This window comes from Sebastes umbrosus, chromosome 15, assembly GCF_015220745.1.
Source record: "Sebastes umbrosus isolate fSebUmb1 chromosome 15, fSebUmb1.pri, whole genome shotgun sequence".
NCBI classification, from domain to species: Eukaryota; Metazoa; Chordata; class Actinopteri; order Perciformes; family Sebastidae; genus Sebastes; species Sebastes umbrosus.
In genome coordinates this window covers 12,679,123-12,705,260 of record NC_051283.1, presented here as the reverse complement: position 1 = coordinate 12,705,260, position 26,138 = coordinate 12,679,123, and the positions used below count along the sequence as shown (strand labels likewise).

Genomic DNA, 26,138 nt, shown 5'->3' with positions numbered 1-26,138 from the left:
GTTTGATTTTACAAATACCTGAGGAGCCGAACAAAGCACCGTATCCGGCGGCAGGCGTCGCACCCCTTTGGGATTGGTGTTGTTGTGTGTTCATTCGACCAGTCCCCCACGAAAGCAGCTGGCTGGGAGCTTTTTCATTACACAGAGTGTAGTTGATTGCATTTTTCTCCAGCACTCTCTGAAGTGTCTAAATGGAGCCGCTATACAGGCTACTCATCGCCTCACAGCCATCACCAGGCAGTGCTACAAGTCTCTGTAAAGCCTGTCGGGGAAGCCAAGAACATAAACAAAATTTGGAACAAATCATCATCGGATCTACAAATGTATTTAAACTTTCTCTCTGCTCAAATGTCATGTGACACAATAGAAACTAGCATCCCTCAATTGTCTCTGGACTGGACTCAATCTGTCATCAACATCTAGACGCTATAGTGCCAGAACAGCAAAGAGAGACACATAATCACAGTTTAAAGGCAGTGGAGAAATCAGACGTCTATTGATGTGGGTTTGGCCATCTGAGAGGAGTGTAAACACATTAAACTGTCACTCTCTACATTACTATACTTAATGGGAAATCAGCTAATCAGGTGTAATATGCATCAGAGTGCATTCACAGACAGAAAAACAAAGAATGGAGAGGCCATTTTTGCTGCATAGTTTGGTTCACTTAGTTGGAAATAAAGCTGAATGTTGAATTTGAAAATTATCTAAAACTGACCAGGAATCAGGGCTGTGTATTGGCAAGAATCTGGTGATATGATACGCATTTTGATACAGGGGTTACGATTCAATATATTGTGATACTGTAAGTGAGGCAATATGTTATGGTTTTTTATATCCAATTTTAGTTTCATAGTGTAAAGAGTACATCGCCATTAACTATGTATAAAATCTGAGTAAAAAAAAGTTACATTTTTTCATGCAATCAGAACAGTGGGATCTGCATTTGCATTTTTCACAGTCCCTGTAACATTCAACATCATAGCACTACTTTCAGAGGGCACATATACTGAGAGCAAATTAAATAAAGTATTGACTGAGTTAATCTTGGCATGTAAACTATTAATTAAAAACCAATAGTGTTTTTGAAAATTAATACAGTATCACAAAACATAATAAGGCGATACACAATATTTTCTTACACCCCTACCAGGAATAGAATCAAGTTATTTTACATTCAACTTCCGCATAGGTTGACTGGTATAAAGCCAGAGGACAACCCAACACGGTGAATCTGCATACCCAGAGAACGTCTGATCTCTCTCTGGACAGAGAAGGAGCCTCGCAGTGTGTGTTCACTTTGCTTTACAGATTTATGTATGAGCACACTGTGTGCGCTACTGAAAAAAACATATATTGTGCCATAAAAAATGCATTGACGAACATGGAGAATACATAGAAGAGCAATACGGTCATTGGGATAAAGTATGATTTTTCTGCAAAAAAAATGCAGTAAAAAAATCAATATTGACTGCCTGAAACCATTTCTGAATGTGTGTAAATTATTTTAAATTATTTATTCATTCAATGATTATTTTAGCAATGATGCGGAGAATCATAATAGTGGACACTAACCTGAAGAAAAAAAATCAAAATCAATAATATCTATGATTTGTTGAAGACAGAATAACTTGAGAAGCTGCACAGGGTCATAAAAGGGCTTTTGTAATACCAGAGGCAAACATGTTTCTGTACATGCAAACCTTTTGCTCCCTTTTTAATCGCCCCTGCTGCTCGTCTTTCATTACAATAACTGGAATAAGCCTTAGCTACAGGGATTTCTGGCGAAACACCTTGGATCAGCTGAATTTAATTAGCGATGTCTTAAATATCCCCTAATCTCCATAAATAAGTACATGTTTTATGGATGCCTTATTCATAATTTATCTTCCTACCAACTCCAAAGGGGGAGGGAGTACAAACGCTCAGCAATCCTCATCAAGAATTAACAATAGGCTCATCTGATCATGTTATTGACCCCACACAAAGCTGATTACTTCCCCCGGACGCTGTCTCATTTCCACTAAGTCCTGTATTGTATGAAAAACATGGGAACTGATATGGAGCAGACATGATAGGGTCACAGGATCAAAGACTGAGAGGGAAAAAAAAGCAGGTGCCATTCAATTGTCAAGTACTGTACATTAACATGATGCTTCCTGTTTTAAATTGTGTGAACAAAACAGTCACAGTTAACACAGATTTCACTGTTTACACATGAAAAAATTACAGTCAGCTTAAGAAATCTGTAGCAAATAACAAAAGGGTGGAAAAAAACTAAATCCCCAGATTTTATAAAATGGAAGTGTAATTCAAGAAGTAAAAGTTATGGAAAGGGGAACTTACAAAATAAGGAATACGGCAGATGTTTTTGAGAAGAGATGGAGTCTAACAGAAGGAAAAATATAGTTACATGGGTTGGAGGTGACCTGACGTTAAGGAGGATGCATGTGTGTAAATTATATCACTATATATTTGCGCTCCCCCCCCTTTTTATTTTCTATTAACTTATTTGTTGATTTAATTTATTATTACTCTCGTATTTTAGTATTATTATTGGGGTTTTTTTTGTTGTTGTGTGTGTTTTTTTTTTTTTTTTTTAACTCTATTCTTTCTTTTTATCATTATTATTATTTATTTTCTGCATTTAATTTCAATTTTGAATGCTGAAGTTGTTTTCTCTAGTGTACTTAATGAGTTTGTCTATAACCTAATCTACTTAAAAATTGGTTTATTAGCTATTGTAATTACGAACTGTAAATTGCAATGAAAACAACATTGAAAAAATGGAAAAAATAATGTATAAAAAAAAAAGAAATTTGTAGAGGTAAGTTATGTCAAGCAGTTATATATTGGATAACCTTTTTTGCTAGTCCCAAGCATAAAAGTGCTGCTAACCATTTGTTTACCTTGGTGTTTTCAATGACGTTGTCAGTCTGGGTACATGTCCCTATAAATGAACATCACAGGGATTCAGTATAACAACTGAGAGTAGTTACTGGCTAGACTGGCATTAGCTGCTAGCATTAGCTGCTAACATTAGCACTAGCCTACTGTCCCTGTGTTGAGCGCAGCATTCAGCGCAAACGTCGCCCTCTTTAATTAGCATCGCGATGTATGGTACCGTTCACATTTTTTACGATACCTTCCGCTGCGCATTTTGCCAAATCTTCCACTCTTTAATCAGTTTTCCGATAAAGTACAGGTTCATATTTTCCTTGCACGGCAGCTAGATTCTCGCGATATCACGCGGATGGACGAGATCAGGCGGCAGCAGCAGCAGCGGGGAGAGCGGTGACCATGGTGACCATGGTGACCATGGCGGTGACAAAAAGCTGGGGTCGAACTGCGACGTTTTCCAGCCGCCTTCAAAAAGAAAAAGTCACAAAAATAGTTCGGCAACATCCTGTTACTACATACTCAACAGGTGTACTATCGTTCAACATACTTTTGAGTGAATAAACACTAGCATTCATCTTTACTATTAACGTCGTCATGGCCTGAGTGACAGCCTCCTTGCCGGTTGGAGCAGACGTGTAACCATGGTAACCATGGTGAAAACCTCATTGTGAACAAAACGCCAGTATTTAAAATAATGTAATTTAATTTAAAATATATATTACGCCTAGCAAAGTGAAATTGTATACTTACAGTTAAATTAAAGCATTTTTGATGTTACAGAGCTGTCCGTCGACGTCCGTTATGAACGTTGTCGTCCCTACCGCATTGCATTGTGGGATATGTAGTCCGCCGTAGTGTCCAGCGTTGCATACTGCATCCGGTTGCATACTCTAATATTTCACAGGAATTAGTATACAATTAGCGTACTACTGGTTTCATACTAAGGTTTCAGACATGATAAAATATCTCACATACCGTTTTAGCGTACTAAATTGTATTTATTTATTTATTAGTTTATTTGACAGAGACAATACATTGTTACACCTGATTAAAGTGCAACCGATGCAAGGTATATAGGACTTCTAGCCATAGCTAATTTGCAGACCTTGTCCCTGGTTAGGCTTTTAATAAAAATATACAGAATAGCACATCTTACATAAAATCACATAATACAACATCGTACATTACAATCAATTTACATATGTACTGTATGTTCCCAATGAATAATCAGTGATCACAGGTTTGGTTTAGTTTCAGCAAGTGTTTCATCTTTTCATTAAATGTTTTCAGGTCAGGTTGTATTTTTATTTCCGTTGGTAGGGCGTTCCAAAAATGTGTTCCTTTTACTGAAAAAGATGACTGACCGAAGGTATTTTTGCGCTGTGCCACTCTGCAGTTACCATTTGTTGATCCCCTAGTGGCTATTCTATTGGTATTCATTTTGGTGACATATGGACAAATACTATTTACTAACATGCTATTTAGTAAATAGCATGTTAGTATGGAATTTCAGACGCAACGGTAGTTTGACCACGTTTAGTTTTTGTTAAAACTAGACCACCCTCCACATGATTCTCATATTAACATAAAAACAAATTGTAAATCACAGAAGCTTATTTTATGCTGTCAAAATATTATATCAAATTACCTCAAAAACACTTCTTTTGATTCCCTCACTGCAGTAAAATGATTTTGCCACTATTCAAAGATTAGCAAGGCCACTACCATCCAACTTTAATTGCAGTGAAAACACTGAAAGATTCCAAGATTATCAAAGCAGAAACAAGGATTTTCCACCCTCCCTGACAGGCTTTATTTAGATGCACTATAGTGACAGCAACATGTCGGTGTTACGTGATGTGCTATGCTAAGCAAAGAGTGGCATGCGTGTCTGACGAGACACTTGACTGTCACAGATAATCCGATTTGTATTATCAGTGAAATAACCTACACTCTTCTACCTAAAGAATACATTGATAGAAACAGGTAGCTTATCCTCCTGATGTAAAAATGTTCAAAAAGATAAAGATCAGCCACTTGAGATCGCCGCTATTAAAATGAGGGGGCAGAGTGCCTCTGTCGCTATGGCAACATGGCTTTGGAAACTGTCTTGTTTGCGGAGCTATTTTTCAATCCGGCGGTGAAGTGGGGCGTAGCGGTTTGTTCGGTGCCTCCCTGTCGAGTGCTTATTACCTGACTGGATGAACAGGCCCTCGCCATGTCAGAAATGTCACAAAGAGCAGGGCCTGCTGGGCCGGGGCATTGTGTGACAGCAATGAACCCATCCAAAAGTTTCCTGATGGTTTGTGATGCTCTTAACAATTTCAAGTGTGATGAAAATAAGTTAAACCATCACGCAATTTAAATCATGTAGAATAAAAACTGAGTGGTGGCTTGATGCATTCACACTTCAACACACTTCATGTGTTGAAGTGTGAATGCTGAGGTGTAGATGTTGAGGAGGGGAATGACTGAATCAAGAATATTTAAAATTGCATGACAGCATGCATGTAGGAAGAGATTCAAGATTCAATAGTAGTTTACGCTACTTGGCTGTTATTATACCATAGACTGCATATAAGAAGTGGACGTAGTCACCGTGGTGTCACCTATTGGTTTGTGGGCTGCCGTTTTGAAGCCTCGAGTTCGGCATTTTGTCCGTCGCCATGTTAGCTTTCTATAACCAGAAGTGACACGAGGGGGTGGCGCAAACGATCGCTGAATAAGATAATTTTTAAGTGATCAAAAAATTACAATTAACGTTCATGAACTGAAAACACACTGTGAAAGGGTTAAAGTTGTAAGACGAAAACACGGACAACTCCCAGACCGGACGACGCCGTGGTAGCAACCTGTCAATCACAAGGTAGCCACGCCCTAAAGCATATGCTGCTTTATCGTCTATTTGACTCTAAATGGGACCATAATTTATTAAATGAACATCATGCTGTATTGAAGAAGACTTGAAACTAGCGATTGAGACCATAAACTCATGTTTTCAAATTTTTACTGAGGTAATAAATCAAGTGAGAAGTAGGCTCATTTTCTCATAGACTTCTATACAATCAGACTTCTTTTTGCAACCAGAGGAGTCGCCCCCTGCTGGCTGTTAGAAAGAATGCAAGATTAAGGCACTTCTGCATTGGCTTCACTTCTCAGAACCGGAGGTTGCCCCTAATTATTAGAATTAGGGTAAAACTTAAATACTAAGTAAATATAGGGGCCTGCTACAGTATGTCTTTAAACGGCATTAATTCATATTTGCAGCACAACAAGCTGTTAACGCAACACTGACACATCATCACCTTATGAAATTAAGACAAAATTATTAGCATGTACTGTATATGCCTATTTCAACAGTAAGATAAGCCACTTGGCTGTTATTATACTATGATTATTAGCATTAGGGTAATATTTTTCATTAAAGTAGGCAACTGCGTTTATTGGTGAACTGTTGATCTTTCATTTTTGTTTTCCTTTCTTTGAGAATAATATAATTAATTTGCAAGCAAGCCTTCATCATGTCTGTCTTTCTGAACACTGTACAAGTTAGGTTTCCTTGTTGTACCTTATATACCTTAAAATAAATCAAGAAGCACTTAAACAGACAAACATCCTTTTCTTTTGTGATAATTGTGCACGTTAGGATCAGAAAGGTTCCATTCAATTATTTATTATAAACAGAGAGATTTAAAAGGGAGGTTTGCTGGTGTGAGGAGCAGCAAAAGCCTACAAGCGTCACCCCGGCCTAGCTGAACTGGAATAGCAATGGTCGTCTTTAGCCCTAGAGTATTGCCAATGCTCGCTTGTCCTCCTCTCACTGATGAAACATTCTGGAAGTCAACAGTCAGGTTTTAGACACGCTCATGTCTTCGGAGTCACAGAGAAACATTGTATGTTAATTTCAAAACTTGCTATAGTACATAATATCAACTCACTTCTTCTCCTCCTGTCCTCCTCTGAACACACCACAGACCTCTTTCTCTCTTTATTGGCCCTGAGATCAGAGGTTCTGTTGCCACGCAGCACTTCTCCATTATGAGCTGCCCTTCTTTTCAGTTCTGACTGAACCCGGCTCTCGGTCTGGGCGCTGGTTGAAGCATGTGCGCTGTTATGGTGGCGGCGGCGGCGGCGGTGTTCAGACAGGTCCATCCTCCGATCAGGTTGAACATGGAGAGTTCGGTCAGTATCATGTCCGCAGGCGGATGGAACTGCAAGGCTTTTTCTCACCGCCTGTCTCTCATGACCTGACCTCTCACGGCCGTCAGGGCGTTCACCATAGGCCGTCCTCCTCTCAACCCTTGGTGAGAAGAGTCTGTGGGTCCGGCTGCTGCTGCTGGATGTGGATAGACCCGCAGCAGGGTTTCTCTGGAACCTCTTCCGGCCATCATCTGACCTTATATTATGGTCAGAGTCCGTGTGGCGATGCCCTACGTCTTCATCGTCAGCCTTCCTCTTGACCCCTGGCTTGTAACTTTGGTTCTGGCTCATTTTGGAGGGATGAGCCTGGGCCAGGGTTGTCCTCACAACTGTGCTAGCCTGGATGCAAGTGCAACAATCCTGGCTGCTGCTGGATGTGGGCGGATCTGCACAGTTTAGTCTGTAATTTGATAAAAAAGTTAGCTCATGGAAAAGATTTGTAAAACAAAGAGACATGAAAACTGATCCAAATTCTTAAATGATGATGTGACTGATGTAGGTGAGCTTACCTGTGCCACGATGACTTGACCCTTTTGGACGGATGAGCGGTTTCGCTCATCGTCCCATCTTCATCATCGACCTTTCTTTTCATCCCTGCCTTCACTGTACTCGTGGCCTGGGTACCAGAGCAGGGACGATGGTTGATGCGGCGGGGCTGGCTCGGGCCGCTCTTCTCAGCAGAAGGAGGAGGGAGGTTCTGCTGGGCGGTCCCGGAGGAGGGCTGCTGCACAGACCCACACACAGCTTTCCCACAGTCAGAAGCCGGAGTCTTTTTCTGACAGAGGTCCATGATCTCAAAACAGGACCTTACACTGCAAGACAATGAATCATCACATCAGTAAACTTCTTGTACACACAAACGCATTCAGATAAATCTTTATCTTCTGCACACGACAATAAAAGTGCACGTGAGACATAAATGGAGAACAATAACTCATAATATGTTAAAATGATGAAATCACAGCATTGACTTACTAGGAGCTGTTACGCTTCATGTTGCACATGCTGATGAACGGATGCTCCAGAGCCTGACGGGGTGTAACCCTCTTGGCTGCATCAAGCTCGAGCATCCAATTTAGCAAGTCCACAAACGTCAGCCCGTCATTTAATTCTGCAGATTCATCTGTACATTTTTCAGGCTTCTGGATTTGAAAAAAACAATAACAACAGAGGTCAGCGATATCTTCAATCACCTCCAGAAGTGAATAAAAACCCCTCCTGGAGATTTTATGTATGCATATTTTTTTTTTTTTTACAGTGAATGATCAAAAAGAACACCTACATGCAGGAGGTCATAGAGACTGCTCAACTTCCTGCTCCTGTTCTCCATCGGCTGGATCCCCATCTCTGCCTTGAACTGTTCTGGCGTCTAAACAGACATTCAGACAGAAGCAACTATTATACAATTTGTTAGAAATGCCACACAGACATACAGAATTAACTAGACATATCTTCTTGGTTGTACAGTACAGAAGGTCAGCTAGATCAGAGTGGAGGTGAACTGGCACGTACCTTGAGTTTCCAGAGACTGGTGGTGGAGCTTTTGTCTTTCTGGAAAAACCAGCCAGTCTTCAATCCGAGGCTGAGCAGCTCGTCTGGCGGCTGACCCTGAGTGTCAACTATGTACCTCATCTGAAGATACAACACAACATCAAGTCACACTGGGAGTCCAGGTCGAGGACTTTCACTAAGTTTTAACTGATTAGTTTCTGTAATAATTTCTATTTCTAATCGGATGATCAAACTTCTCATAGTACTTACCATATCATATTCACTCTGGCCGGGGTAGAGCAGAGTGCCGAGGTTCAGTGTAGCCGCCAGGCAGCCGAGAGACCACATATCTATGGCCTCGGTGAATGGGAGCCCCAAAATAATCTCTGGGGACCTGAGAGAGGAAAAACAACCATGATCACACACTAGCCATGATGACTATTTCCACTATTTTGACAGACATCTGTATCACTCACAACTTAGGAGTACTATGACTCCTACTACTACTGCAGTAAAACCCCTCACAGAGTGTTTATGTTCTTAGCATACCCACTTTTTCAACCACCAATGCACCGCTAACAGATCAAACATGGTTCCAGTCTACCTGAACGGACGGGTCTGGATGTACGAGCCCAGGTGGGCGTCTGACGTTTTACAGGCCAGGCCGAAGTCAATCAACTTGACCCTATAGGGCTCCCGTACATGGTTGACCAGCATCACGTTTTCCATCTTGAGGTCTCCATGTATCATGCCGATACCCTTCAAGTGGTGGAGTGCGGTGGCGAGCTGCTGCACAATAGGTCTGATCTCCTGAGGAAGGAGAGGTTGGTAATACCTCTCCATCATGAAATCATAAAGACTTTTCTCCAGGTGCTCAAACTCGAGACAATTGTACTCTTTGTAGGTGAAAACCTGGTGCCATTGGACCAAATTGCATTTGTCCGAGTCCAGCGATTGAAGTTTTAACAGGGCGGCCACCTGGGGATACATCACAGGTGACAGACAGATTTTGTATTAGCTTGACCCACAGTAACAAACTATTGTATCTGTGGTATTTCTTCAAATACAGTGGATGGAATAGTTATATAAAGCATTGTCACACAAATGGTACAAGTCAAAGCATGACATTTCTTCTCCTACCTCTGCACACGCTGACGCAACTAAAGAGCCCCGATTTTTCATCATTTTGATGGCTACAGTCTTCCCGTCCAGCATCCTCGTGCACTTGGCAACCGTGCCGTAGGAGCCCTTCCCCAGGAGAGACTCCACGCGGTAGTGGGATGAAATGGAAGAGAGCCAGCCTCCCACGACTGCCGGGTCACCCTGGGCGGGAGGAGTGGAGGACATCGTTGAAGCCATCACAGGATGTGACACCTGCTCAAAGCTGAGAGGAAAGCAGCAGAGGATGGATTTAGTCACAATGCAATGCTATCACAATAACATTTCAGTAACAGAAATTAAAGCTACTTACCAAGTGTGGCAGCTGATGTCACTGGGATTTCTGGGAGATTCTCCTCAAAATGTTATATATAACAAGTTGTTATTGAACAAGTTCGGACAGATATGAGTCTGTTGAAGCTTGAAAGTTCAAGTGTGAAAGGTACAAGGCTGAGAAAATTTGCGTCTTGATGCGTCTTTACTCTCTGAGAAACTGAACTGAACTGATGACTCTGGTCATCTGGTCTTTGGGCATTCTGACAAAGTTCTACATTCTAGACATAATAATTGTAAGAATTCATAGTAATTATGTTCTATGTTTCATTCCTGTTCTACGTTGTCAACACATTCTCAATTTAAAATAAAATAAATAAAGGTTCTGATGAGCTAGACTGATACATAGTCAGTGAAGGGTCATTGGTGGATGCAACTCTCTCACAGATTTTGATGTTCAATGACATCGGATTTAATATTTTGATAAACAGTAGGCTAATACTTATAGAACATCTGCATTAAGGACTGACAGTCAACTCATTTTAGCAGCTGATTCAGATATATGCATACAGTAAATAACTTTCATGTATTGAAGGCCTCAAATTTACAACAATTATCATTTTAAGGGCCTCCAATTTATCATACTGTAGTTATGGCTCATTAACCTGAGATTTAGGGCACTGTTTAAATGATCCATAGCGCATGGATGGTCTAAAGTGCATGGTGGAAATGCATTTAGGGCGTGTCCAACTCTTTTGCTAGTTAAACGGTGCATAATCTCAGCGCAGAGTATATTGCAATGGGCAAAGGAGTTGTATTTAGTCTCTTAATTAATCATAGGTGTGTTTTTATGGAAGACGGAACCTGCCAAAATAAATAAATAAATAAACAAATGGCTCGATAAATACATAAATAAATATGTCATTAAATGTAACAAAAAATAATGTTAAAAGTAAATGTAGCCATTAATTAATTGATAAAATGTGACGATAAATGTTATTTATTTATCTTTGTATTAATTCCCATATTTATATACTTTGTTCTGTTAATTCAATTGTTCTATTTAATTTGTCTCTTTTATTTATTTCTGTATTTATTTATTTTTAATTTACTTATTTTTGCACTTTTTTATCTATTTATATCTATTTTTAAATGTATGCATTTATTTATTCATGTATTTCAGCATTTATTTATTTATCTCTGCATGAGTTTCCCTTTGCATTTTATTTATTTCCCAAAACTTATTTATTTCTGTATTCTTTCCTTTGTACATTTCGGATGTACAAAGGAGTTTACATTTCTTCATGCATGTCTGCCTCATTATGTAAATGAGGGGGCTGTCACTCAACATGTGTCATCATGGGGTCAGAGCGCAAAACTATATGCTAACTAGCTAGCCAGCTAACGGTGTCTGTTTCTGCTCATCAAATCCAGTCTCCATTCCCAGCTCCGTACATATACATATATATATATATATATATATATATATATATATATATATATATATATATAAATAAATATAAATAAATAAAAGGGAAAATGAAACAGAACAGTAAATAAATAATGGAATTAATACAAAGATAAATAAATAAATAAACAAGCAAATTAAAAAAGAAATATTATCATTACTAATAATAATTTTATATGTAATATTATGTCAGATTTTATCAATTAATTAATGTCTACATTTATTTTTAATATCACCATTGCTACATTTAATGACATATTTATTTATTTATTGTGTCATTTATTTATTTATTTTTGATTTTGGCAGGTTCCTTCCTCTATTTGTTTTGGCCGTAATATTAATCAAACCAATCAGAGTGTCATCTCCCATTCCCTTTAAAAGCCAGGTCTGCCTGCACATTGCCGCATTTCCCTTTTTCAGAAAGCAGGTTTAACAAACACTGAGCCTAACCCTGAACTAAGTATTTCTTTGGCAACAGGTAAACAAAAGGCAGAGCCTCCATTTTAATCTAGTGGACGTAGAGATATCAATATATATGTGGACTGTGCACATTTATCTTTAACGAAAAGTGTCAATAAGTTAACACAATAAAGTTGTATTCAGTGTTGTCCATTAATTGATCATTTACAAGACTTACATTTCCTTAATGGATGATAAAACGGTGTAACCTGTCTGTGTATTAAGCTGTAGCCTATACTGCATTTTAAATAGATTTGTTCAGCATTAACTGGCAACTGAAGATGAAAAATATAGTTGAAGATTTTAAAAACATACCAATCAAACATAGCGACATGATTGTATATTCACAATCTGATCCAGTAAGAATGTGTTGGGTGATTTGCACTTGAAAAGGCGTAAAGGTTAAAATACAATAGGCCTAGATTTTACATTTGAGACATCTATTTGGATTTTGGCTCAAAAGCATTAAGTAGCTTTATTTCAGCTACTTCAACAAATGTAGTAAATTGAAACACAGTCACTGAAATGCTGTTAAAACACATCCAGACTATTGAAAAAAAATCCCTTTCAAACTAAATTCTGCAGCTGCACCATGATCCTGCTCCCTCAGAAATATTAGCATATCATCTCCAATATTACAGGAATTATGTTCCATCGGTGACAGCTGACATCAACTGACAGCTGTCTGTGTGCACAGTGTTGTATATTTATACTGTATATATTAAAAAAAATATTCCTTCTCACAAAAAGAAGGACATGCAGAGGTTTTACTCTGAGATGAGAGTGACTTGATGCTGTGTCATATTTGAATGTGAGGGCAAAAAACGCTGTTCAAAGAAATGACTGACTTTAGATAGTCCTAAGTAACTAACTAATATCCAACTATAGGATACAGTAAACCTTTGATATGGACTGAATGAATGGAAGAAAATAAAGCAGCGTGTATGGCTCCGTAAGAGGCAGACACGGACAGAGAGCAACTCAGGGTCTCTCAGAGTTTAAGTTAACTATCTTCCTGGAACTGATGAGTTTCCTAAATCTCAGGGTTAACAAACGTTTACACTAATCCTGCTTTCTGAAACGGGGCCCTGATGTAACCCGACATCTCTACTTCCTCCAGTTTTCAAGTCAAACTAAAAGCTTGAAACAACTAAAATGCCTTTTAAACATCAGAGGAACTGTTTCAGAACAAGCGATCTATTTCCATGCATAGTGAATGACATGAACAAGCAAATATCTGTTCAAGTTGGTCATAACACAGTTCAGTGTGAAATAACCAAAACAAAAACATCTCACTCAGCTGCCTCATCAATGGCTTTCTTACCCACTGATTCAACATTAATTACCCTGATAATTACGCAAATGTGCTAATGAATCAATTTGACAGTCACACATGGAAAGATCACTTGTTTCAAGTTGACTGAAAAGGAAGAGAGAAAGAGTGGGAGAGACAAAGGGGAAAATAAAACATAGAGGAAGAGAGAAAGAGATGGTTCTTTAGTCTGCTTCCATATTTATGCATCTCTTCCTGATGAGCCTGGGTTGTTATTATCCCATCATGCCACAGAGCCCTGACAGTTCCCTATTAGTTATTGTCCTATTGTTATGAGCCGCGGATGGTGGTAATTGGAGATTCACTGTTGATTGTTATCACGGAGCTCGGATTTTCTTTTCACTCATTCATTATTCAAGATAATGAGAAGTTTTCTCTCATTCTAAGACTCACAAGCACATTATCAGTCTGTTCTTTCCTCTGCTTTATTTCTTTATTAAACCGCCGCATTATTGGGAACATAGAGGGGGCTGAGGAGATTACTGTTATTGCTATTTTTTTTTTTTTTACTAGCACACGTTGGCAGCCGGGTGATGATTGAAAATACAGACATTTAAATCAGTTGACTAAACTAATTGAATTTGAAGAAAGGATTTTCAAAATTTAAGTTGATTATAGTGTAGCCTTATATTCTTATAGGCTCATGACAACTACAGGAATCCCAGATTAGGGAGTTTTGACCTGAAGGAGGTGAGGACAGAGCTCTCTGATATTTACATGTAATTACACTGAGTTAGCCTCCCATGGTGCGCTGACTGCAGTGAGTAAGCCAACCCCCTGCTGACAAATTCAACTGACAGAGCAAATATATACTCCCTCTCATCAGTCAATCCCTTCATCCTTGGTCCAATGTCTTCTGGGACAGCAGAGGGTGGATTTTGCCTGATATTAGCCAAGGCCTGGGCCAGCACGCTGGGGGGATTTGCGAGGGTAAACCTCTTGCTTTGATGTCTCCTCGAATATCCCGGCTTGACACAGTAAAACAAGAGAAAGCAGGAAATTGAGTGGACTGATCCAAAATAGATGCCCCTTCTGACCTTGCTATCGACAAACACAGGGAAAGTAATTAAACAAGGGTAAAAATAGAAAAAAACCCAGATTGCAATAATGTCATATTATTTACCCAATGCAGTGTTGTTATACTCATTACAAAAAAGGGAACACTGGTGGACTCAGGGAGGGAGACCACTCCCCTTGGCACCCCCATGTTCAAATGAAACACAGCAAAATTGCCCTCTTGGATGCCCCTATGATTGATAAAACATGATAAGTGCCCTCTAAGATGCATTTCCAGTGGAGGAAACATGATATAGGTCCCTCTGCGGTGCATTTACAATGTAGAAATGTGATAAAATGTCCTCTATAGTGCCCTTCCAGAAGACGGTATAAAAACGAGAAAACGGTATAAAGCGCCCTCTTGGATTTCCCCTATGGTAGATAAAACATGAAAAAAGTGCCCTTTATGGTGCCCTTCAAGTGGAGAAAACATGATAAAGTGCCCTCTATTGTGCCCTTACAGTAGAGAAAATAGTATAAAGTGCCCTCTTGGATTCCCCTATGGTAGATAAAACATGATAAAGTGCCCTCTATTGTGCCCTTACAGTAGAGAAAATTGTATAAAGTGCCCTCTTGGATTCCCCTATGGTAGATAAAACATGATAAAGTGCCCTCTGAGGGTGCCCTTCCAGTGGAGAAAACAAGATAGTGTGCCCTCTACGGTGCCCTTCCAGAAGAGAAAACTAGATGAAGTGCCCTCTAGGGTGCACTTCAAGTTAAGAAAACATGAGAGTGTTCTCTAGGGTATCCTTCCAGTGGAGAAAACATGATAAAGTGCCCTTTATGGTGCCCCTTCCAGTGGAGAAAACATGAAAAAGTGCCCTCTACGGTGCCCCTTCCAGTGGAGAAAACATGATAAAGTCCTCTAGGGTGCCCTTCCAGTGGAGAGAACAAGATAAAAGGTCTTCTATGGTGCCCTTCCAGTAGAGCAAACGGTATAAAGTGCCCGCTTGGATTCCCCTATGGTAGATAAAACATCATAAAGTGCCCTCTGGGGTGCCCTTCCAGTGGAGAAAACATGATAAAGTGCCCTCTAAGGTGCCCCTTCCAGTGGAGAAAACATGATAAAGTGCCCTCTAGGGTGCCCTTCCAGTGGAGAGAACAAGATAAAAGGTCTTCTATGGTGCCCTTCCAGTAGAGAAAAGAGTATAAAGTGCCCGCTTGGATTCCCCTATGGTAGATAAAACATTATAAAGTGCCATCTGGGGTGCCCTTCCAGTGGAGAAAACATGATGAAGTGCCCTCTAGGGTGACCGTCCAGTAGAGGAAATGGCTTAAAGTGCCCTCTTGGATTCCCTTATGGTAGATAAAACATGATAAATTGCCCTCTACATGCTAGAAAACTTTCTGTTTGTTGCCGCATGCAGCAGGTGCCCTTTTTATTTGTTTTGCCCTCAGACAGCCTGAGTTCACCACTGGCAGGGAATTATACATATCGACAACATACTATATGTACTGTACAGAGATCATCAATGCAAAAGCAGCTGTTACAAAAACCGAGGCGTTGATATTTGTCTGTTTAAACACCGTATCAGCTCGCTAAAGGTGTAATGACTCAATCTATCATTTCTTACACAGCCTCTCTGAGAGGAATCCAAGTAGATAATATATGTATACTACATTGAGATGGGGAGACTCAAATGATCTTTTCCATGAATTGTACAGTCTTATTTTTTTTTTCAGCACGGCGTAATAAGATGCTCTAAATAAAAAAAAAAAAAAGCAACAAAGGGAACATGGCTGCCGGACACCTGGGTAATTGGAGGAAGCCGTCATCTCAGGCAAGACGGCGGAGTGTACGGCTGTCAGTGTGATGTGTCAGACTCTGCGCAGTGATAAAAGTGACAAAGCTAATTGTCGCCTCGCATCTCGGCGCTCAAAGGAACTCTCGAGACCTCTGAAAAGCTTTTCTCTGCCATTCCCTTTTCCTCAGAACTTCTCTCATTGATATTAAAAGGCCTGAGGGAGACATTCGGGTGGCACAGTAAGAGAAAAGCAGTAAAACCGATGTTGACGTTATACTGGCTGATATAATATGTGTGACTCAGAATTAGCGTGCTATCACATCGTCTCATGGGAGCAATGATACAGTAACTGCAAACTGATCAGAGAACTCGCCGACATTCACAGACGCAGTGATGCACGAGAGATATCTCAGTGAGCCGTAGCAACAAGCTAAGGCTTTAATTCCCCAATCCAGGAACCTCAAGAGTGGATCCTCACCAGAGCACTCCATTTGATCTTACAAATGACCTTAGATGAGGATAAACTATTACACAGTGCATTTGAGGAGAATCTGATTTTAATCTGATGGTGAGGCAATCACAGAGAGCGCCTTGAGTTCATGAGATGGCAGCATGTGTGATTTATCTGCCTGGAAATTAAATCAATAGCTTCTTTTTTGATCCGCATCGTCAGTCGGTGATAAAGTAGAGGAGCCGTTAAGTTAATACCCGGCATTGACTTGGGACACAAACACTGAGGCCATGAACATTTTTTAAAGTCCAGTCTTGAGGACGGAGGGCTAACTGGCTGCTATGAGGGAACACTCTTTTGCAGGTCAGGGCAACTTGACAAGGTTTGATTAATCGCCGTGGGAAACTTGGTCGGGGAACAGGAGTGACTAATGACCCGTGTATGGCTGTTGATTCAATCAATCAAGAAAAAGGCTCTAACCTTTCCAATACTTGGGGTGAAACACAGCCGCACACTCCCAACGTGCACATACACTCAGCATGAGTAGCCATTATAATATTTTGTGTGATATCATGTGCTCTGCTGGAGCCACAGAGACGTTCCAGCACAGGTTGTTTGTGTTAACATTACCACAGAGAAGGACACTGCGTACAGTTACTTCATAAGAGTGATTAAATGTACCTTATATACAAAAATGACCTCTGAAGGTACAAGAAAAAAAAGCTCTTGTTTTAAGAGACAACATCAACCTCTGTATAAAAGATAAGATTAGGGCATTTTCTCCGCAGTCTATTAGTACTTCTACTTCAAAACGCTGCGAGGCATTTTCCGCTGCCATTACCAACTTTGCTGCAGTGAAAATGAGAACTGAGTGCAGTTCTGGAGGCGTGCTTTTATGTCTGTACTGTCACAATATAAATACATTAAGTGATGAAATGCAGAGAAGCCCAAACTGATTTATGGCTATATATTGAAATCAACTATGCATTATTTAGTAAGTTAACTGCTGAGATTTGGGGCTCTTAAAATCTCATTTTCTGCCTCCTGCTGTTTTGAAAACTTAACATTTTCAGAAGCTCAAACATTGACAGCAACACTGACTCCTTACATATCGTCATGCTGAGAGCAAAAGCAAAACTACAATTATGTAGTTTGCTATTAACTTTTTACAAATATTTCTGTTTGATCTTTTCTCTAGTAGCATATATATATATATATATCTTGCAGTCACTGTGTTAACATGCACATTAATAATTAGACTATACCAAGATGAAGGCAATATCAGATTACTGCACCTGCTGTGTAAACACTTTAACCAGGTTAGCTCATTAAAATTAAGGCTGGCATTGGAGCCAATTATGACTTTCATTATTTATCAATATTTCAAATTACTGTGGCATCTAATGTATCTGAGTCACTGACTGAACATCAAGTGTTGCCAGCAGTGGTAGATATATGCTATTGCATTAACTAAAAAAAAAGAAGAACACCAACAAAGTTATTTCCTTCACTTGGTTTGGGGTGCCAATAAGATGCTTCCTGTAGGCTATACAAATAACTATGTTATGCCAGCTTGCTAATATAAGATCCATTTAGAGTGAAGAGTAAAACGGGTACAGTAACAGCGCTATTTCACAGCAGACATCTTGACTCGTCACAGTATGAACAGCACAGTTACATCATACCTGCATGTTATTTACTGATAGAATGATGATTCTGTCCCAGTAAAACATGGCAGTGCGACAGTGAGCCAGCATGCACAATACCAGGACTCTGAAACTGAAGCGGCTTGATTCAGCCATCACACGGTGCTGCAGGGATGGAGTATTTTTTTGTTGGCCAACCCGGAAGTTGGCATCGCACTGGTTCCCTCGACAAAAAAACAATGGTATTATTACATTGGAAAAAAATACACTGACATCCAAGACGAGGGAACTCATTTCTGAGTTTTATGACTCATTCCTGCAGCACTCTATTAAATATATCATTTACAGTTGTGACATGTCACAATGTCTTCAGTGATAAAGGCCAATGTGATAGTCAAAACATCTGACTTGACACGTCATCAAAATGTTGTTTTATAACAATTTTTAAATTACATTTCGCCAAATAACGCAGTATACTGCACCACAAATGTAGTTAAGTCAATAGGCTGCATAAAAACGTATTGTTTGGAAGTTATGCTACAGCTTGAAAGTTGATTGCTTTTTGATTGGATTACACATTACTAAATTTGACTAGCTAAAAAAAGTTTTAATACTGCAACCTAATTTTGTAAATCACTGGTTTGAAACTATAGTTGCTACGTAGAAAAGACTTTACCCACAAACTTAATGATTTACAAATAAATAGTGCAACCCAATCCTGGTGAAATTGTGTCACTGTAAAGCATGTCAACACACTGAATGTGACGATCTCTCTGTCTTACTTGTGCCAGAGAACCGTCGGAGGGCAAATATTAACTCCGAGAGCTGTACGTGTGCAGGTAAACAGTCGATATGCAGAGAGAACATCTGATGGGGACCTAAAACACATACAAACGTATACTTGCACAAATGATGCAATGCTTGTATACCATATGGAGATATATCAAACTCCAACATAACAAGTGGAAGCAGATATCTTGGCGTATATGAGGAGCTGCACCGGGAACACTGGTTATATACAAATGACATTGCTTATTATTACTCCCAGAGGCCAACTGTGCATGATTAGCTAATGGATTTCAGGCAATAAACGCATGCATTCAATAAATACTCCGATGGAAAGTAGGTTTTATATTTTATTCCAAAACCTTCAAAATAAGTTTCAAGTTCAAGAAAGTAGAATAAGCTTAGACACAATGCAAAGCATCATATACAGACGGATAAAATACATTTTATATATTGCAGACAAGCCATGGTGGGTCTTACATATGTACAGTATGTATGTAAACTTTTATGTACAATCTTTTTTACATATACAAAAAGCTTTGTTTCTATTTTTCTTTGTATATATTTATATTTATATATATATATATATTTATATATATAGAGATTTTTCATATACTCCCCACTAGCATTTGTACTACAATAATGAAAAAGAAAAACATTTACATATGTCAATCCATTTTTTTCTTTTTATATTACAAATGTATTTTCATAAAAATATATCTCTGTACAAAAAAAGGTTTTTTATTCGTTAACATATTCTCTTCTTCTTAGAGACACTTCCCGCTCTATAGTTGCTCTCTGTAGTTACACACACACAGTCTGCTCAAGTCCACGTTTGTCCATTTCTTTACAGGTAACCCCTTTTGGTGTACAGCGAGACATCGATGCTGGATCTTTGTCTCGTACTGTTTTGTTGTTTTGTTGAGGCGTTCAAGGGGCCATGTCGATCTCATTTAGGCGCTATGGGTTGTCATGAGTTTTAGTCTCATTTAGAGGCTGACATGAAATAAGGGAAATGAAAAAAAAAAAAAAGAATAACATGGGACCTTGTTATAACTTTGTTGCCATGATAAAAATACAGGAATGTAAAGTCTCTGGTAATAAAAAGCATCTCTCTTTTCTGTATATTTTTGCTATATTATACTCTAAATAAACTGGACATTCTGTTTCGATCCCATGGATGACACATCATGGTAGCATAGATTTTTTTTTTTTTCAATTACTGCACACAAACAGAGGAGCAGTTGTGGGATTACAGATATATTGAACACAGTATAGATAGATAAATTCTGATGCACTCAGTGAAATGAAATACATTCAGTAGTTTTTCCAGTAATAATAACTCCAGTGATCCGGAACTACCAGTCCACTCGTATCTCCATTTATAGAATAAAATTCATCTAAGCTCTTTTTCAAAATACATCTCCCTACCCTCTCCCTCCATGCTCGAGTCCACTAGACACACGGAAATTGGCTGAATAGTGGAGGCAAATTGCATGGAATGGGCCTGAAAAACACAGCATGTATTTTTGGCTTCGTCGTAGCCGCCAATGTGCGTCGACAATGGAAGATGGGAGATTACGAATGGTAGTTGATGCAGAATATGTCACACAGCATGACTGATGGATTGCTTTTTTTTTTTTTCAAAACTTGTACACTGTGGCCTGCATGCGTTGGAAAGTGAGAGCACTAGCTGCAGAGAGAAATAGAAAGCCTTTGGTCTGTGAGAAAACTCAAGTGAACTCACAAAGACCATAGCCGAGGTGTGTTTCATTATAGAGGAGATGGTGAGCAGGAGAGAACTCAGAGCTGCGTCTGGCTGATAACGAAAAATGAACCTCGGATGATCAGAGTTTCTGTCTTAAAATATGCAAACCAGGAAGTAGCCGAGCCACTATCAAGTAAGAGTCTCTTCAAAACTCATATAGCACGGCTCCATCCAGAACTCACTGATCTTCATATAACTGTGCCGCACTTTCTTTGAGAACTTTCTGGACTAACCCAGGTGGGTTAAAAAAAGAAAGTATTTCCACAGATGTAGCGCCCGTTAAGTAAAATCTCCCATTTCTGCAAAATTAACAGCATGAATTTTTTTAAAAATGCCTTCTTCCACCATCAAAGCCTTTTTTTAACTAGAGGAACTAATTGGAAGCAAACTCGAGAAATAATTTACCTTAATTTTGCTTAATTCCAATGTGGTTGAATTTCAATAACTTTCTTTGGTTGAAAATGTAACTCTCAAAAACACACAAGACACAAACACTCACCCAAAGGCAAGCACGTAAAATCCAAGACATTAATCCTCGCACACCGAAATACAGTACTAATGAGCTCATTGCTGTTTTAGAAAAAGCAAAAAAAAAGGGGGCAAAAATCGATGGTTTCTCTGACATGATCCTAACGAGCTCAGTTTTTCCCTGCAAGATCAAAAAACACAGGTGCAAAGAGCTCCCAGTTTCTTCAGTAGGTAAAGTAGGTATGTGTCTGGGTCATTCATGTCGAGATGATAACAAGGACTTGACCAAAAACCCAGAAAAAAAGAGCTCTAATTCCAAATATCTGACATAAAAACATTATAATCCCCCCAATCTTAGTAAAGAAATGATGATGTCCGGAGCCACGCAAGCTGGTTCATCATATCATGGGGGTTGTACCAAGGCACTATAATGACCGTAAAGTGCTTATTGGAGACTGGAGGAAGGAGGTAAAAAACTGGCCCATTAAAACCATTTCTGAATTTCTTGAGACTGAGCCCTTTTTTGGTAAAAACAATCATAGTTGTGTGAGCTTATGCTTCTGCATTGTTTATCCAAATCTACAGTCTAGTCAAACAGAATCATCTTGGGAGCGGGGGCATCATTTCCTATTCTGCACAGCTAATCACATTTGTTTGTTTAGTACTCAATAAAGTGTTGGGTAAAGTGTGCTAAACGTTGCCATGGGAGGAATGAATGGAGGGGGGGAAAGACCACTTCAAAGTGGCCTTAACAGAAACTAAACTGGGATGCAATGAAGCGACTCTGCATATGAAATATTTGAAGCCATTTCAGGATATAAAAAAAAAAAAATGAAATGCACAATGCGAACAGCCACGTACGACCATGAGAACTGAGCAACAATGCCTTCGAGATAATGCGAGTGCAACTGCTCCTCTCCCCGTGAAATCTCCAGGGTAATTCAATCGTTTCCTTTTCCATCAATTCACGACCGGAGCAGGCGAGGGGCAATATTCTATCTGTACTGTTGAGATAAGCGAGAGCTTTAAAAGTAATAAAATTGTAAATGCAATTACCGACCCACAGCGAAACTAATTGAAGGAACAATACAGTGATTGGTTTCAAAAGGCCTGGATTTCTGAGGGAAATGATGTACTGTAGGTGACTTCATTAAAAAAAAACCTGTTGGTACAGTATGGAGGTTGATTTTGACTGTGAAAGCCACTTTGTTGTTATGTGCCAAAACAAATCCAAGCAAGTTACATTTTCTAATTTCTATCACTGAAAAGAAAGAGTACATGGTTTTGAGTCAAACACTATATAACTGAGGTGCCTGTCCTGTCTGTGATAATGGTAAGGTGAATTCAGGATTCGATATGGGGTTCGACAATGAAGCAAGGCTAAATTAAAGCAAATTGCATGTAATGGCTCAATTTGCTGCAGTGAAATTCGAGCACTATTCACCCTACTCAGCATCCACAGGATACACAGGTACGGGGATAGTTAGTGGTAAATAGCTGGGAAGAGGTTGTTTGAAATCCAGGAGGTTTACATCCTTCAACTCACTCACACACACACATTATAAGGGTCACAAAAGCATTCATGTTTTGAATGTTTGTCATTCACCAGCCACGGTAGAGTCCTGCTGTTATAACTGATGACAGTTCCCTCCTGTGTCGCACTTACAAAACCAATATTTCCGGTACATCGCTCCCCAGTTGCCACAGATTTTGAGGAGTGTTCGCATTAGAGGCATTATTTTCTTATCATATTTATCATTTCCAATTTAGTGCATGGGAGTAATCAGTATGCCAGCAAGTCCCCTGCTGTCACATTTCTGAGGAAGCCGTCTGTAACATTTCCATGATGAGAGAAGACAAAACAGCTACTGTTTTTCAAAAAAAAAATAATGGAGCTGTCAGAAGTTAACTTGGGAGGAAAAGATGTGAATGTAATCCAGGAGGGGGCAACATATCACTGACTCATCCATTCTTCAGACTCGAGGAGCGCCTTCAACTTGTACGTTCTGAGGGAGTTCAAACATGACCACACTTTGATCGTTGTTTTCCTAAGGCCAAGTTTAGGGAGCTCGTACTGCATCTTGATCTCGGAGAAAAAATACAGTACGGTACCGCCTTCGAGCTGTGGAAACATGTGATCCGGGATTTAAAAAAAGAAAGTCAAAAGCGGATAATTTGACATCAGACTTGGAGTCCTTTCCAAAGAAAATGTACCACGTGTTTCTCTGTAACTTGGTGCTACAGTTTTTTTTCTGGTTTGTGAAAATGAAGGAGAAAAAAAAAAAGAGATGTGGTCCCAAGACGTTTATATATCCATGGAAATGTACTGTTGCCATCCCTACGGGTGACCCAGCCAATGTCTTTCACTCCTCAAGCGCCTCAGAGCGACAGCGGCAGGAAACTCGTAACCGATGTGAAGCAAATTGCCTCTTATTTAACATGATTTTGGTGCATCGGTTAGAGAGGTGGATTCGTCCATCCAACGCTTCCTTTTCAGTCTCTCCCAGACACAAAAACAATGTAAAGTGATTGCACATGATTCTCTACAAACAAAGAGTGAGCAGATGAAAGTTGGAACTAGAGACTGACGCTGCCTTTAGTTGTCTCAGTGGATCTATACATTGTCAGCATTTGTTCTGGGTAGCCTTTTTGTTTTTATTGGTGTCCAGAGCATCCAGGTAGAGTGAAACCCAATCCTCAGAATTTCTTAAAATAAAATAAAATAAAATACACGTGGAGAAAATTTAGCAAATAATCTGTCACGTGTTTGGTAGAATCTTTGGGGGCCAAAACAGACAGGAGATATTTTGTGTAGATTGCAGATGCCGCCACGAATGTGTGCAGAAACACACGCACACACATGCACACGCTCTCTCTTTCGCCGACATATACACAAATTCTCTCTACAACCTCGCTAAGTGCTTTTTTTTTTCTTCAGCAGCCCTCGCTATACCTTTAAACCCCTGCTCTGGACAGAGCTGCCTCCGCAAGCAGAATTTCATCCCTGCTTCAAAATAATAATAAAAAAAGAGGACTGAGTCAAGCTCAAAAAAAGTAATGATAGGATGTGTGTCTCCAACATGGCCTCTGAAACTTACTGAATTCTTAATTCCTCCTCAGTTAGAGACTTGGGGGGCCTCCGATGAAACCTTTCAACAGCCCTCAGGAGCAGACGGTTTTGGGAAAAACAGGGTTCCCAATTACTCATCACAGAAAGCAAGCAGCGTATAAAAAAGAGAACCAAAAAAAAAAGCAAATGGAAAAACAGAGAGAAGAGCGACTCGAGACAGTCCAGACTGTCTCTCTTTGACGCACACAGGCCAACACGGGGCTGTCCACCACACAGAGATCTCTGTTAGCTACAGGTCAATCTCTAGACTTAAAGTTGACCATAATATTCCCTTTGGGTTTAGGCGGAGGGCGGTGAGAAAAGTCATCACAGCTTTGCTTCCAGCGTTACTCCTCAGGTGGAAGCTTTTCCTCAAAGTATGGAAAATGATCCAAGAAACCATGTAAAGTTACAAAAAGCATTTTTTGTCGTTGGCGTTTGTTACAGTCGTCTTCACATGGTTTCTTTTTTTTTTTTTTTCTCGTCTCCTGCGAGCGAGAGCCTTCGCCACTGGAGATGTTATCTTGAATGTTGTTTCAGCGAATAAAATAATCTTTGTCTTGCCCTCTGCTCAAGGAACTATGGATGTCCTCTGATGGCAGGCAGGCGGAGATGTGGTGCATGTCTCCTCCTCTTACTGAATCCAGGATGAATGCATGGACGTGAGGGGTGGATGGTGTGTGTGGAAAGGGCAAGAGATGGTAAGGGAAGGGCGAGGAATTAAAGAAAGTATACACAGAAAAGAAAAATAAGATGGGTGGTTAAAGGGAAAGAAAAGGTAAGTGAAAGAATGGAGATAAAGATGAGGGAAATCACAGAGAAGAGAGAAGATAAAAAGCATTAATGTAATATTTTCATCAGTGTTAAAATAAAAAACAACATATTCTTCTTTTTCAATAAAGCATAAACAAACCAAATGAAATTCATTTATATGAGAGATACAGATCTAAGGAAATGCAGCAGGAAAAAAAAAAAGAAAATCCAATTTTCTATCCTCAGAAAAGTCTGGAGGGACGGTGTGAAAGGTTTAGTTTGGATTCCAAGAATCTGTGTCTTGTTGCTTCGGCAATTTTTCAATGCCTTTGGATGTGTGATTAACTCCAGCTACAGCCACAAGGTAATAACTTCATCTACTTTCAGAGGAATGCAAGGACGCCCCGGAGCTCTAAGTCCTCACTTTGTCATAAAGCCCCACGTGACCTGATGGTGTGTGTGGTTCTTACCTCTGGAGGAAGCAGCTGCTATACAGCTGTGCACACTGTGCTGACTGTGAACTCTGTCTCGTTGGCCAAGATGTCAGTGGGTTGGATGTTGCGGTCGTACATCGGGTTCTCGAACGTAGCTCGTCCGTTAGTGTTCTCGTGGCCCACGTAACCGTTGAAGGGGACTTTGGGTCTTCTCCTGAAATTAAATCAATGTAATAGACAATGAGATCAGTTCACATTAGGGGTGGACACAGTATATCAAGTGTCCAGCAGAGATATGTGTCATGATATGGATTAGGGCTGCAAATAACTCATTATTGATTAATCTATTCAGGGTGTTCTCATACACCGATCACAGCTATACCTACGAAAAGAAATGCACTGTAATTCGTACATATCCCGCAAAATCAATTCATATGTAATCCACGTAATTGTGAACTAGGAAGTATAAAGAATGACAAACGCCACGTAAGGAGGAGGTCGGAATGGATGGGTCAATCAAAATACACCAGAATTTTGCCCAGGAGACGGGTGTTCATAGCCCACGTGAAACCAGAAATCAACGTTGATTTATTTGTCACGTAACTCCCGTACTTAATTTATGCCACTTCTGGTGTTATT

At 39.7% G+C, this 26,138-nt stretch overlaps 2 protein-coding genes across 2 annotated transcripts in view; both read right to left on the bottom strand.

Annotated features, from left to right (window-relative positions):
• Positions 1-6,518: 6,518 nt before the first annotated feature.
• Positions 6,519-10,270, bottom strand: LOC119503416 (homeodomain-interacting protein kinase 1-like). The gene is made up of 10 exons (XM_037795209.1): positions 10,067-10,270; positions 9,733-9,991; positions 9,197-9,570; positions 8,863-8,986; positions 8,614-8,733; positions 8,384-8,470; positions 8,077-8,243; positions 7,611-7,913; positions 6,840-7,501; positions 6,519-6,734 (listed from the first exon to the last, which is right to left on the bottom strand). The coding sequence occupies exons 2-10, from the start codon at positions 9,949-9,951 to the stop codon at positions 6,640-6,642; spliced, it is 2,151 nt and encodes a 716-aa protein (XP_037651137.1). The 5' UTR covers positions 9,952-9,991; positions 10,067-10,270; the 3' UTR covers positions 6,519-6,639.
• A 9,034-nt stretch (positions 10,271-19,304) lies between these two features.
• The window catches only part of csmd2 (CUB and Sushi multiple domains 2), a 286,853-nt gene continuing 280,019 nt past the window's right edge, over positions 19,305-26,138 (bottom strand). Inside the window, exons 71-72 of the mRNA XM_037794153.1 lie at positions 25,536-25,713; positions 19,305-24,949 (exon numbers count right to left, since the gene is read on the bottom strand). Of these exons, the coding sequence (XP_037650081.1) occupies positions 25,554-25,713 (160 nt within the window). The 3' untranslated portion in view covers positions 19,305-24,949; positions 25,536-25,553. The remainder of the gene's footprint in view (positions 24,950-25,535; positions 25,714-26,138) is intronic.

Bases quoted from the DNA above. Each gene is read 5' to 3' on its own strand.
- LOC119503416 (XM_037795209.1), bottom strand. From the start codon at position 9,951: ATGGCTTCAACGATGTCCTCCACTCCTCCCGCCCAGGGTGACCCGGCA. The intron at 8,734-8,862 runs GTAAGTACTATG...TTGTATCTTCAG, and splicing joins GCCAGAGTGAATATGATATG to ATGAGGTACATAGTTGACAC. The intron at 8,471-8,613 runs GTACGTGCCAGT...ATGTCTGTTTAG, and splicing joins CCAGTCTCTGGAAACTCAAG to ACGCCAGAACAGTTCAAGGC.